Below are 14,844 nucleotides of genomic sequence, written 5' to 3'. Positions count from 1 at the left end.
TACTAAAATCATGTACTGTTTCAAGTAGGTAGTTTGCAATGTTCTATTAAATGTTTACAAAACTGGGAAAAGGCTGGATCAAAAGAGATTTGGCCAGCATGTTGATGGAGGTGATCCCACCCCTCTGCTCTGCACTGGTGAGGTCGCACTTGGAGTACTGTGCCTAGATGGGGAGTCCTCAGTACAGGAGAGACATAGACCTGTTGGAGCACATCCAGAAGAGGGCCACAAAAATGATCCCAGAAATGGAACACCTCCCTGTGAGGACAGGCTAAGAGAACTGGGACTGTTCAGCCTGGAGAAGAAAAGGCTCCAGAGAGATCGGAGAGTGGCCTTTCAGTATCTTAAGGGGGTCTGTAAGAAAGAAAGGGACAGGGTCTGTTGTGATAGGACAAGGGGGTATGGTTTCAAACTAAAGGAGGGGAGACTTAGACTGGATATAAGGAAGAAGTTTTTTATGAGAGGGTGGTGAGGCACTGGCACAGGTTGCCCAGGGATGTGCTGGATGCCCCATCCCTGGAGACATTCAAGGTCAGGCTGGACGGGGCTCTGAACAACCTGATCTACCTGCAGGTGTCCCTGTTCACTGCAGAGGAGTTGGACTAGATGACCTTTAAAAAGCCCCTATCAACTCAAACAATTCTGTGATTCTGTGAAAACTTGAGTCCTTCACATTGAAGGACCTCATGGTGAGCTTACAGTTCACATCTTTGTTTGAACAGTCCTTGATATTTTTAGATTGAGCAGATGAAAAAGAGCATTGCATTTTGAGAATTCTGGTATTGGCAAACACAGAATGAAGCTGAGCTGTTACCAAAGGTTCTGGAGAAGGTTAGCCTTCTTTCTAGGATAACAAGAAAAGTTTCTTGATATGCTAATTCTTTTGAAATCTTTACTTTTTAAACATCGTAAGTACTTGATGCTAGTGAAATAGATTGGCTTAAAGCATAAGAAAATCCGACTTTTTCTTTACCATTTTAGAATTTTTATATTTGCGTAAGTGTTTTACTTCTGGGCAAGATCTCTGGGACTAGGTGAAAAAACTTCTGCTGTAGTCAGAATGAAGAGGACTTCTTGGAAAAGTTAGGTTTATATAGCTTTATATCATTTCTCTTTTCTTGTCTCCTGTTACTACTCTGAATTAGCAAAGTGCTTTCTGAGGCATTTGAGTTTCAACATGCAGAGCAGCAGATTCATTTCTTGGGTTACTTTGGTTTCTTACAGCAGCAGTGGGAGCAGTGGAGGAAGCCATCCAAGTAGTCGGAGCAGTAGTCGCGAGAACAGTGGAAGTGGCAGTGTGGGTGTTCCTATTGCTGTTCCCACACCATCTCCTCCCAGTGTCTATCCAGGTAAATGGAAACTTGCTGTTCCTCTTTTTGTTTCAGCATTAACTTTAGCATTTGCAGATGTGAGGAGGAAGCCCCATGAGGAACCTCAGAATTCGTTTTCCAGAAGCATGCAATCATTGAAAATTGCTTCCTATTGGTAGCATGAATTTGAATACAGTAATGTATTTTCTGAGAGTGTCTGAGGTACTTTAATGTTTATTTTATATGTCAATTGATTTATGAGCTTTTTTTTTTGCCTGGCTGCCTGCATAAAACCAGATAGGACACAATACCTTTTTTGGTGGGCAGGGAGAAACTTATCCCTTTTAAGCAAATTGATGCTTTTTCACTGGCTGTTCATGCAGATCTATAGCAGCTTGCTTTTAAACAATTGTATTAAAAGAGAGAATATTAAAAGGCAGAGAATAAATCCTTAAGTACACAATGCAAGCCTAGATGAGTTGTCATGAAAATGTGTTTACTGTAACTACACCTGTCTTCCCAGAAATAGGAAGTGATGTTAGTACTCCTTGTTCAGCAGTTTCAGTGAAAAAGAGCATACAGTTTTGGCTTGCAGTGTGATCTGAAATACATGATGCTTATGAACCAAAGAAGCGCTTTTGGCTTTCCTCTTCTGTATATTTTCTAATTTGTACAAGAACTCAATGCAGCTATGCTACAGATTGCAGCCTAAATAACAAAGATTAAAGACATCTTTCAAACGTTAAGGATCTCACTGTAAAGTTCTAGGTTGTTACCTTCAGACCTGGAAAGAAGCAGCAGGTTTGCTTGACCCTCATGAACTGTCTACATAAGAATGAGTCTTTCTTTAGTAGCTTCATTTTTCCCTCATCTCCTCGTGCATTCTAAAATACTGTGCATCTAGTAAGTAGCTAACACTGAATAGTCAAAGGCTTTCTCTAATCCTTGCTAACATATCTCCTTATTAACTCCACCTCTTCCTCCTCTCTTCACTTAGCCCCTGCTGGCTCGGCTGGCACTTCTCCCCTTCCTTCTACCTCTGCTCCTGCCCCCACCCCTCCTGCTCCAGCCCCTTCCTCCTCTACCCCAGATGCTGCTGCTGCTGCAGGAGCCCAGCCCCTTGCTGATGGCTTCACCTCTCCAACTCCCCCTGCTGTTTCTTCCACGGCCTCTACAGGTGAGTGTCTGCTCCCTTGTGAGGGCAGATGAGCCCACATGTGATTGTGATCTGAGGCTTTTCAGAGCAAGTTTTCAAGGAGTTGCTTCAATTGGTAACTCCTTAAAAACAGGTCTTTGAGTCTGATTTCATTTACGCCATCCATTCAAGCGGTTCCTAGCATTCTCTTCTCCCCAGATGATTCTCTGTACATTTCAGGAGCAGCAACAAGATACTTAGCATTGTGTTGTTTTTTATAATAAGAGCAAACAGTCTATACGCATTGCATTGTTTGACAGCTGGAGCTCAAAGTGATATTTTTTGCAGGTTTATAAATGAGATAACTTCTTAGAAATTCAGTTGTTATAATACATTTTATAAAATGGGTAAATGAAAATGATTTTTTTTCACTTTGAGACTTTGTGGCGTATGTACCTTTGCATTTTCTTTTTTTGGGTGTGTGATTAGTTCTGATTACAGGCAGTTGTAGAAGTCTGGTTTTTTTTGTATTGCTGTTGAGGCATCCAGTCTTCTGGCATGTCTGGCAGCTGAGCTGACTGCTTGTAGGATGTAGTTTGTCTCTAAAAGAACAGAAACTTTTCCTAGCCTTTGAATTCTGAATGGAGCATTAAAAAAAAAACAAAAAAAAACAGGCATAATTCTTCCCTTGCTAACACATTTCTCTTTCTAACCCAGGCCACCCAGTCCAGTTCTACAGCATGAACAGGCCTGCGTCTCGACATACACCACCAACAATAGGGGGATCTTTGCCATATCGGCGTCCTCCTTCAATCACGTCACAGACGAGCCTTCAGAACCAGATAAACGGAGGACCTTTTTATAACCAGAACCCAGGTAAGAAGGGTTGTCTGCTGTGATGAATGCAACACAGGGTTGAATTGACTGGCTTTCAGATCTCTGAAATCCTATGTTCTGTCTCCAGTGCAGCTCTTGCAGTCAGTCTGAGGTAACTTCCAGTATGTTGCCGGTAGCTGTGCTGAAGCAGAGGTGTGAGCGCAGAGCGTGCAGCTGTCATTATGGTGTGCAGCTTGGGACAATATCTTGTTGTCAGATAAATTACTTTTGATCTCCCAGGATTTGCAGGATCTATTGGACAAACTTCAGTCCTTTACTACACCATGTGTATCAGGTAGCTGCTTTGGTGTGGAATAGGTATTTGGTTTTGTAGCAAAACAGTGATTCTTCATTAATCAGTCTGTGTGCTTGTGTGTTTTTCCTTGTGGTTAACCACCAGTTCAGTAAATTGCTCTTGTTATATAGGGGCAGGTGTTAGAGATCTTAGACATCAGTGGTGTTTGGTACAGAGTGCAGGGGAGCCATGTCCTCTGTGAAGTTCCATATGTGATGTTATTCTAATGGATGACCTGTCCTCAAAAGCAGGATGAGATTTTAACAAGCAGCGTTGTCCTGTATGTTGGGAAATTCAGCAGCTGTTCATCTCTGATGTCCTTCTTCCTGAGCTTCTGAGGAGCGGTGAAGGTATTGATATGACAGTAAGGGACACCTTTTCTTACAAAGCTATAAAGAGATGCAAGGGACACATTGAACATTCCTTGTTAGCAAAGGCCCTATTAAAAGCAAGTCTGAAAGCTGATTTGAAAGCGCTGTAGTGCTATTGTGTGGGTGTTTTTGTTGGTGATTATTTGCTTGGTTTGGTTGTTTTAGGTGAAGTGTTGAATTAGGAATTAGGTTAGCTGCTGCAGTTTGCGTTTAAGGGATCTGGTCAGGTCCAAATATTACTGCTTGTGAGTCAGTCTGCAAAGAGATGTGTGCAATTAACTTGAGAAGGAAGCGAGATGGTACTGCTGGGGACAGAGAGGGTAGAGGAGTTTGTATGAGTAAACTTGCTGCTTTGTCGCATGAAATACGTGGTATTTGTTAGGCACGTTATATGCGTATTGAAATTTGAAGGAGAATAAAAGGGAAGGAAGGAAAAATAGCTATAAAGGAAACAATTCAACATTGCTTTTTGCAATAAAGAGAATTTTCACTGTATCCAGACACATGCCATTTTAGACAGTATATATATCGCTATTGCAGGTAATAATAACTACCAAGTAGAATTTATCTAAGTTGCATAACTGCAGTTCAGTCTGTGGACCCAAAAGGAAGGTAGCAATTATGGTTAAGATAAACAAAGAATGATGTCAGCTAGTGTTAGCATCACCATTTTGATTAAACTACGTGATCCAAACAAAACAAAGGGATTTTGCTTGTATTTGCCTGGAGTGCTTGTCTAGGGTGATTTGTCTTTCTACCTGGAAAGACTTGTTATCTCTTTCAAGGACTTATATGCAGAACATGACACACTCAAAAGAGACCCAGGAGACCAAAGATAGTCTCATACGGTAGATAGGAAATGTATGATTTCATGTGACTTTGAATAAAGAAACATTTTGAAACTAAGTATTCTTATAGTATATGTAATTAAAAAGGTGGCGACTTCATAGTTGGACAGGAACACTGTATTCCTGAACGCTGTTGCATTTCAATAGTGCTTCAAGTTCAAGTCCCCTTTTCCTCTTTGAGAAATGTGAGACCAGATCTTTTCCCAGCAGTTGTAGTTACACTTGAAGGAATATATTCTTTCTGAGGTCACCTCACGCATTTCAAAGAAGCTGTCATTAGAAATGTATTTTAAATTTTCTCAAGAAATATCAGTAAAGTGGTGAGGTAATGGAGTCTGCTTTATATGGAGGTACACAGATATTCTTGCAACAAAAACAATGGTTGCTCCATTTTGGTTTTTTTGTTTATTTTGTTTGAGATGTGTGGTAGGTGAACATGACTGGCAGAAGAAATTTGAAGTGCTTGTGAAAATAGTTGCTAAAATGAGCAAACAGTATATTTTGAGATGTGAATTTGAAATAACTTAGGCGTTTTTTTTTCCATTTGCTGTGATGAGGTGTATTAATTCTGAAAAAATGCTAAGTCATACATTGTAGTTCTGGGATTAGACTGAAATTGAATTAGTTCAGCTCAGTAAGGTAAATAAACGTACGGGTGCGTGAAGTGTAGATTTTTTTTAATTTTTTTTAATCCCTGGTATTCTCTTGGACATGACTAAATGTCTGTGTATGCCATGCTAACAAGAAATGACTTGGTTGTGCTTTTCCTGAGGTGTGCTTTCTGGAAAATATTCCAAGAACTTTCTTAAAGATTAAAAAAAAAGTGTCTTGCATTATCCTTTCAAGGTGAGACTACAGTTTTGTTAACTAGTATTAATTTTTTGTACTTAGAGAATACACTTACCTAATCGTGTGTGAATTTGCACATCTTGCACAAAGACAGCTCTTCCATTAGCAGTAAGCCAGCTGCTCAGAGTTCAGTGGTTTGCAGAATAAGGCAGAAAGGTAAGGCTGCACATTGGACTAGGCCCTGTTGCTCTGCAACAGCAAAGTGTGCTTTGTTCTACCAGCAAGGCTCCTGGCTGCAAGTCCAAGGTTTCTCAAAGGCATCTTTCTGTTTCACCTAAAATTGCCTCATTTAATTAATTTTCTGTTTTGTTTTATTTTTTTGCCCATGTTATAGAGAAAATTACCTATATCTGTTTTCAGGAATAAGGGTTTGTGGGTGTTTTAACAGAAAAGACATTCAATTTATAAATACTAAATCGATTTAAAAGATGGAGGATTATAGGGAGAGAAACTTCTCGATATGTTTTTGAGGTAGGCCAGTTTGTGAAGTCCTGTGCTGCTGTAAAGAACTTGAGGGAATCTTTTAGTGAGATCAAGCTTCTGCTTCACCATAGATTCTTGATCTTAAGAAAAGAGATGGGTTGGAAATGTTAAAAATGTAGAAATTTCCTTGAAGTAAGGATTGGGAATATGCTTAAACGCTCTGAGCCATTTTTCTGTGAATGTCGTCCTTTTTATCTCAGCTTCTTGGCAGTGTGCTACATTGTCTGAGTGGCGATGATGTCTACTTTCCTGTTTGCTGCTTTGTGTTTCTAACCGAATGCCTCTTTTTTAATTTCTGTGGCAGCATCCCTTGCTCCTCCTCCCCCCTCCATCCTACAGGTAACTCCGCAGTTACCGCTAATGGGATTTGTGGCCAGAGTTCAAGAAAACAGTAAGTGCGTCGCTTCCTTGTGCCATGATTCCGTACTGCATGAGGCTTTTGTTTTGAGTGGATGAGAGATATGTCCGTGTGCAGCCAGAATTCTTCACTGTCTGCAGATTTGTCAGAAGTTCCAAAGAAGCGGGGGGGGAAGAAAGTAATTTTATTGGTTTCACTGGAGGAACGTGATCCTTCCTTCATTGAACTTTATTGCCTCTAGTGTATTTTCACCACTCCTTACGTGGGTGCTGCAGCCACTAGCCTGGATGTGAAGCATTTCTTTAACCTGCAGCCATGGTGGTAGGGGCCACTTCCTGGCTACAGGGCTGCTCCGTTTCAGTTTCAGATACTCCTCCCCCACCCCCACCCGTGGATGAGCCAGTGTTTGATGAATCCCCACCGCCACCCCCACCTCCAGAGGACTATGAGGAGGAAGAGGCAGCAGTGGTGGAGTACAGCGACCCATATGCAGAGGAGGACCCTCCGTGGGCACCACGCACCTACTTGGAAAAGGGTGGGTTTAAAGTTGCAAGGAACAGAGCGTGATTATTTTTGTAATGGCAATTTGTGTGCATGGCTGTTCAAACTGCCTCTGGCAGATGCACAAAACTGGCACCCATCTTCCTATGGGGCAGGCATGTAACTCTTAAAACAAAAACAACGGGTGTGCTCTTTGCACAGTTACAAGGAGAATGAGTGTGACTCAAGCACTTGTCTCTTAGAATTGGGCCCGTGCCTTAGAGGCATGCATGGACCCCTGGTATAGGGCCTGGGAAGTGCACCCAGAATCTTAGAAACGTGTGGACGTGCAGCAGCTCCTTATAATGGCCTCATTACAAGGGGCTCAGTAAGCACAGCGTCTTCAAGGCATGTGAGTCCTTCCTTTTAGAGGTGTACATACACAATACATCTCTTGGGTGTATTGTATATGTCTATCTTTTTTTTGTAGGTATGTGTGCATATAGATATGCTATATGTATTTATCTGTATATATTATTTTTCCCTATGAAGTTTCTAAACAACTACACAGGCTTGACTGGAAAGTTTGCTGAAAGTTTGCTGCATGTGATGTACCACATTGCACAGATAACATTTGTACGGATCTTCCATGTGTGGTATTTGCCACTGTTTTATTGCCTTTCCTTGACTTTCTGAAGCAGTTTTCATCTGTTTAGTAAGATGAAATTCTTTTGTTCCTGTATGAAAAAGATGCTGATACAGTAGGCATGCATTTTATTTTAGAGAGGTGCTGCGTTTTTTTCTAAGTTGTTTTCACTTACATTATTACTATGTACCATGGGAATGACATCTAGGTAAGGGAACTGCACTTGAGCATTGTATAGATCTAAATGTGGAGGTGACTGAGGTGCATGCTTGTACTTCTTCTAACAGCCCATCCTGTGTTCTTTTTTAGTGGTAGCCATCTATGACTACACGAAGGACAAAGAAGATGAGCTCTCATTTCAGGAAGGTGCCATCATTTATGTCATCAAGAAGAATGATGATGGTTGGTACGAAGGGGTCATGAATGGAGTGACGGGGCTCTTCCCAGGGAACTATGTGGAGTCCATCATGCATTACTCAGAGTGAAGACTAGAGGACAGGGCGCTGCATCTCCTACTGCAGGAGCTGACAGGGCTTCCTCATCTCCACCAGCCTCTGGGGCCCCATCCAAAATAGCAGAATGAAGGATAATTGTAACAACCACTCTTTTTTTTTTTTTCTCCTCCTCATTATAGAACAGTAGTGTTTTGAGTTGTTTGAACAAATGGCTCTTCCAGCTGCCAGCAGAGGCTATCGTGAGCAATCTGACGCTGAAGTAAGCTGACCCATTCAGATCTAACAAACTCATTGAGTAGCTGATATTTCCTTCACTCCCATTCTGACTTCTTGACAGGCTCTGGGATCTCTCTCAGGAATCCTGTGCACCGTGGTGGCACTGTGTTTGGCAGCAGTGCTTGGCACTGGGGATGTCCTGGATGCTTGTGGTGAAGGGTTGCTGGCTGGTGGATCTCTCTCCTGTTTCTACACTACACTCCTGTGCAGCTGGAAGAATGCTTGTGTGTTAGCAAACACAGGGATTTGTATGCAAAGCTGTTCACGTATCTGACTTACAGTTGGTTGCATCTCTAGCAAAAACACTTCTGCAGCTGCTCTGCTTGTGTAGGCTGACACAGGCACACAGAGCTGGCTTTGGTTCACTCACCCTTTAGTTTAGACAATTATGATGGCTGCAGCCCAGAGGACCTTGCCCCCATTTCCTCATCTTTTGAGTGCAACAGGTTTGGTTTTGGTTATGCACTGATGTAAATGTGCTGCTCCGCACCGAGCTACCTGCCGTGGGTGCTGCTGGGTTGACCGGAACTCACAGATGCCACTGACAGTGAAGGTGAAGTGAAGTTTACAGGTCCTCCTGGGGTCTGAGGATAAACTCTAGGGGCTGTGATCTAAGGTTCAGATCTACTCACGCCTGCTTGCACTAGAGAAACGTACCCCCAGCTTTAGTCTTATGCACAATATAATCTTAAAAATCCAATCAGGTATTGTAAATTGGCTTTTTTGTACTTGATGACTAGATTTGCATATGTACTGTGAGCCCTGTGCGGAGGCAGGACAAACGGCAATTGTCGTCTTCATGTCTGTTGCCAAAATCTCTTTAGTGGAAGTAAAAAGGGCTGTTGTTGTGTACTGGTTTCCCATGGAAATCCAAGCAGTAACTAGAAGTAGTCCTAGCTCTTCTCCCAGTCCTCTCCATTGCTTATTATGAAGAAATAGGTATTTTAACTATACTTGTGGATCCAGGGTGGAATAATAACAAGTGAAGGCCCTGGGTTGATAGTTTGCTTTTTAAGTCTCAGTTAAAAATGCTGCTCGGTGATTCTGTCAGTGTGAAATGATGGCTATGCTAGTCTGCCCTCAGGAAGGACTAAATACTGCCTTTGGTTGAATGTCATGCATTAGCAGGACAAACTGATTAAACCTCCTGTTGTAGTCCTGCTGCTTCACAAATGGAGCTGACCTCTGTACTGCCAGAGCCTCCTGGGCCAGGGACACAGTCCCGGACAACATCTGACTGACATCCGACCAGGTTCCAGCCAATACTAACTGTCAAAGGCAAGTTAATGCTGCAGCTTTCTTCTGAAGCCTACATGTAAAAAAGAGCAGTACAGAGAGTGCTGCCAGTGCTGAGTTTGTGATGATACTGGCAGTGGGGCTGGGTACTTGACACAAGCCCCCTGCCCCTCCTTGGTAAGCAGTGCAGTGCCAGGGTGGAGGCACACGCTTGGTACAGACTTGCTCAGGGAGAAGCCACAGCTACTCAAGGGGGAAGAAAGAAGAAACAAACAGTGAGGTGTGCTTCTAGGAGGTGAGTGAATTTGCCTGCTGTGAGCTCGCAGAAGAGTGCATTAATTCCTGTGACAGTGAGTAAGGAAATAGCTTGGTGGAAGCCTACAAGAAGTACAGCTTTGAAGGAACCTGTGCAAAGATAGAAATTACTTTCTCCCCTGCTCAGTCTGCAGCTGTGTAGCCCAAACACTCTTCTTTTCTTTCTGGAAGCCAGCAGCATTACTATTTGGAATAAATGTTAGCCAGAAGGGATACTTTTCTACTTTCATTTGCAAAAGCTTCTGTCTTGCAGCAAGACCAGCAGAAGCAGCCATGTTCAGTTCCTTCAGCCCATCACTTCTCTAGGAGCACACCTACAAGCACTGGTTGTGCTGTAGCTGGAATGTCTGCTTCCAGTGTCACAGGACATGCCTCCACTTTTTGCACAGGTCAGGGGTTCTTGCAGCCTGGCTAGAGATTGGGGTGATTGCGCTGCAGCAGTACTACACAGCCACCCCATAAGCACCAAAGAATTGTGTTTTCCAGGACTGTCAAAGTTTCCCTGGCTTCTTCTGTCCTGGGTGTGTTTTTGGTGATGACAGCACACAGTGCTCAAATGTTCTGAGTTATAGCAGCTTAATGAGTTACTAAATGACAGCTAATACTCTCTCCTTGTGCACCCACATTCCAGCTGGAAGGTGATGAGTTAGTGAAATATGTCTTTAACTCAGTCTGTCAAGAGCAAGCGCTTGAACACTTCTGACTGACAGGTGGTGACTGTGTATACTTAAATAGTGTGTGATGCACTCAGCTGGTTGTGTATCCTGTGAGTTTGTGTTGAGAGCTGCCAGAGCAGAGTTGTGTGAACTCTGGGAAGTGCTGCGTACTTCTTGGAGCTCAGGACAGAAGATCAGGCTGCAAAACCTTGAAGGTGAAATGTGGAAAGCTCCCTGGAAGGCTGGCTTTGAGAGGTTAGTTTGGTCTCTGTTGATAGCATTTAGTTTTTTGTCCTCAAAGAGCTGTGGATGGAATTTCTGGGTCACCTCCTGCTGGTTTTATGCTTTATTATGCAGTACTAATGCAAAGAAAAGAGTTTTATGCATACTTTTTATTTTGTACAGATCTTAATTCTGTGGTTTGTTTGGAGATGATGTGATGTTATGTTCATAGACCAGCCAAGGTAAACAAGCTTTTTGTATTAATGTTGCATAGACTGCATGCTAGCAAAGTCAGTGAGGGTTGTGTTTTTAATTTTGTTCCTTGTACATCTCCTTCTTAGAAACCTTCCTTCCCTGCTTTATTTACATTTCCTTCTAAAAGGGAGTTTAGGGAAGTGGTGGAAAAAAAAAAACAAACTTCTTTTCACTGAGTTCTACTACAACTGGAGATGTTCAGCATCAGCTGTCAGTCAGAGCAGTGGGTATGCATGTGTGAGAGCTGGGGGAAGGAGACACTCCGGAATAGCCCAAAGAGTGCTACATAGCCAAAAGCAGCGTTTCTCCCTTCTTGAGATCTGCATTTGCCCACAGCCAGCTGCTTTCATTGTGCATAGACAGGCGGTAATCTAGCTGCAGATTTTGCCTTGGTGTGCTGTAGCAGAGATTTTCTTCCTTGCTCTCAGCCCTCTTGGGACAAATGTATTAACTAGAGCTGCCCCTCTGACATGTGCCTGTGCGAAAGGATGTCAGACTGCCCCCAGATAGTACTGAAGCAGGCTATTTTGATGTCTGTGTTCAGCATCAAGGTGGCTAAGGTTGCACATATCTCACCCATTGATTTTTATTTTTTTCTTCTTTCTCTTTGTCCTCGATTGATCATCTTCGTTTCTTCTTTCTTTCTTCTCTGTTGCCACAGAGGGGTGAGAAGGGCAGGAAAAGCAACCAGCTCTTTTATGCTTGAGCGTCCCGATGGTGCTTCCACACCTGCTAGCTGGAGCAGGCAACAGAGAACATAGACACTGAGGAACCACTGCTCTCAGTGGAGGACAAGAGGTGGAGCATGGCCCTGGGACTCAGCCTGTCTTTGTGGTATGCGCTAAGGAAGCAGCTGAGTTGGGAGTTCCTTGAAATGGCTGGAGGTTGCTGCTGGTTTGCACCACAGCTCCTGCACAGTCCCTGTGGGGTCTGGCAGGATGACTTACCAGTGGGTGATGAATAGCCAGAGAAGTAGTGAGCACTCACCACAGCGGTTTGTTCAGTTTTCACACCTCCTGAGAATTTTCTTTGCTGCCAAGGGCTCTCCCGATGCAGTGCTTCTGGGACTAAGAGGATGTGCCTGTCTTCTGCTTGTGCCAGCACACTGGTCTTGTTGAGGTAGCCCTACCTCACTGTTTGCAAGTAGGCAGAATGATTGGCCCCCGCCTGGTGTGGTTCTTCAGCACTTTTGTCACAGCTGAGAACCAAAGTTGACAGGTTATTGCTGTGTTCTTCCCAGCAGCTTCCACCAGTTCCTAGCAAATACTGCAGATGCGCCTCTTCCCTAGGAATGAGCTTCAGATGTAAATCAGATGCAAAATTTTTACCTTTTCCTTCTGGAAAGGACAGGATTTTTTGTTGGTTGGTACCCAGCAGCACCATCAGCACAACTTCTTTGGAAGCTGCTAGAGGATGCTGCTGGAAAGAGTGTAGTGCTGTGGCTTCAGCTGGGTTTGTTGAGTTGTGGAGTCATTAACTGAGGACTATAGCGTTTAATGAAATGTTGCAGAACCCATGCAGAGGTTTAGTTCCTATGTTGACAGCAGTAGGAAATGTGCAGAACTGTTGCGTTCACAAAGGCTTAATGCTGAGAAGAGGCAGTGTTGTAAAACGATCAGCATGAGCAGGTAGGTGATGGACTATAGCTTACAGGGAGCCACATGCAAGAATTTATTGTGCTTACAATGTATTTTCCACCTACCCCACCCTTTGGCATCACTCAGTATTAGGCACAGCCACATTTTGTGGCTAAAATGGTATTATTACAGAGGTCAGAATAGTGCAAGAGGGAACCTTCTTTTTTTTCTTTTCAGTAGCTGGTCGGTGCGTAGCAACAGTCCTTTTCATTTTTATAACTGCAAGAGTAGTGGGACCCTCCTCTCCTATCTGTGGGAAGGTTGCTGAACACTTGATGCAGCCAAGTTTTGCCAACTGCTGTTGCAAGTAATTCAGACCATGACGTTCTGCATTAATTCAAAGAAGCAATGTGTTTTGTGCAACTTTCTGCAAATGCAGGAAGTTTGTTTGTTTGTTTTCTTTGGTGCTCTGAACATACTCATTAACACCTTTGCTTATTCCAACGTGGGTTACAAGAAGGTAAAAAGTCAGCAGCAGCCTGTTGGCCAGAGGTAAGCCTACCCCCAGCATCCTGCTGGACAGGTACGTGGTGACTGCTGAAATACAGGCAGTACGTCTCCTGCTTCTCTTAAAACCTCAGAAAAATCCTTCTATTTACGAATGAGGAAGAGCTGTGTACAAATTCATTTCCATTACAGCGCCTTGCTAAAGTGCTGACATCTCAGATTTTTTTTTTGTAAAGCCCAAGTGCTTCTTTTCACATTTGAAAAAGTGTCTTTTGCAACTTGCATGGACAAGTAGTTTCTATGAATTCTCTGGAAATGTTAGTGTCTAACATGGATTTTTGTCCATGTACTTTTTTCTGAAAGCAGAACCCCCCCACACACATTCGGGTTGCAGTCAGAAGGGAAGCACTGCGCTTTTTGATTTTGGCGCTGCTGATGCAGTGGAGGAGTGCAGAGCCCACTGTAAATGATTGAGCCTGCAAGACTCTGGGGAGCTGTGTGCTGCCGGTAACATTTTATTGTGTGTGCCATTTGAACCATCTTCCAAGTGAGTGCAAAACCCAATTTTTAAATTTTTTTAATTGTACTTGGAATTAACTGTTGCTGTGTACTAAACCCTCTTGTTACGAGCCCTGAATAAAAAGAACAAAGCACACACAATGTGTTCTGTGAGTGTGCCACCACTGCGTCACATTCCTTGTCTTTTGCTACAGGCTTTTCGACACGGTGAGGGATGGGGAGACGTGGCTTGTGTATGCGGGAGCCCTGTTCAGAGAAGGTGAGCTTAGCACTTCCCCAGCCCAGGTTTGAATACTGGCATCCAGATGGCAGCCTTCAGCAGCTCACGACTGTATTTCCTGTAATTGGACTGTGCTAGGACACCACTTTCTTCTTCCAGCACAGGTGCCCATGTTGCATTCACAGCTCTGAGCTGCTGACGTCTAGTACCAGCTTTACTTTTAGGCTAGGATTCTTCTGAGCTGGCTGGAGCGCTGTTCTTCTTCACCTTTCCCTAGCACCATTCTGCATCACCAGCATTTAGGCAGAGCTCACTTCCTTGAGGCCTTCAGGAACAAAGCAGCTTCTCTTCTTTCACTGGTGACATGGGTGGCCTGGGGCCATGACACTCCAACTGATTTCCCTGTGGTGCAGGCAGCTGTGCTTGTGGTGTGAGTTCTGTTTAGGGAGCTGAGTTCCCTTTTTGGTACACGTACTGCTGCAGCTGCTGCTCCTTTTAGCTCAAGGCAGAGGTTACCTCAGTTTTACAGGTAAGCCCAAATACCTCAGTGCCTCTAAGAATTAGTGCCCTACGTGAACAGGAATTCAGTCTGATTTCTTTAATCATAATTTTCAAGTCCCGGCAGTAGCAGCTCATAGTGCTGCACAACCAGCCTCTGTGCATCTCCCAGGAAGAGGTACAGCAGAATGAATTTCCTACAGTGGACCCCAGTGAGGGGCTGCACCAGCACTTACCAGCCATCAGCTGTTTGTGCAGAGCAGAGCAGAACCAAGAATGCCAGGACCTTACACATCTGAGGAAGCAGGCAGATGGAAAAAGGTGAGCCTTCATTCCGGGTCTTCTTTAGACCTGTGGCTGGTATGTGTACAATGCTACTGGTACAGCCAGCTCTGATCCACTGGAAGGAGCTGTGCAAAGGAACAATAAATAGCAATTTTATCAAGAATGAGCAACC

At 43.6% G+C, this 14,844-nt stretch overlaps 1 protein-coding gene across 20 annotated transcripts in view; it reads left to right on the top strand.

The window, feature by feature from the left end:
• ABI2 (abl interactor 2) overlaps positions 1–13,805 on the top strand; it is a 71,801-nt gene extending 57,996 nt beyond the window's left edge. For 5 of the 20 annotated variants that reach the window (XM_040703708.1, XM_004942666.5, XM_004942663.4 and 2 more), the window contains 6 exons: positions 1,225–1,349; positions 2,308–2,487; positions 3,163–3,321; positions 6,472–6,558; positions 6,887–7,060; positions 7,961–13,805. In XM_040703708.1, coding sequence (XP_040559642.1) covers positions 1,225–1,349; positions 2,308–2,487; positions 3,163–3,321; positions 6,472–6,558; positions 6,887–7,060; positions 7,961–8,136 — 901 coding nt within the window. In that variant the 3' untranslated portion in view covers positions 8,137–13,805. The remainder of the gene's footprint in view (positions 1–1,224; positions 1,350–2,307; positions 2,488–3,162; positions 3,322–6,471; positions 6,559–6,886; positions 7,061–7,960) is intronic. The other 15 variants (XM_040703710.2, XM_421962.7, XM_004942665.4 and 12 more) reach the window with 7 other exon arrangements.
• The last annotated feature ends 1,039 nt before the right edge of the window (positions 13,806–14,844 follow it).

The sequence above is a fragment of the Gallus gallus genome, chromosome 7 (assembly GCF_016699485.2).
Source record: "Gallus gallus isolate bGalGal1 chromosome 7, bGalGal1.mat.broiler.GRCg7b, whole genome shotgun sequence".
Taxonomy (NCBI): Eukaryota; Metazoa; Chordata; class Aves; order Galliformes; family Phasianidae; genus Gallus; species Gallus gallus.
The sequence above is the reverse complement of the archived record's forward strand: the minus strand, read 5'-3'. Positions and strand labels throughout refer to the sequence as shown.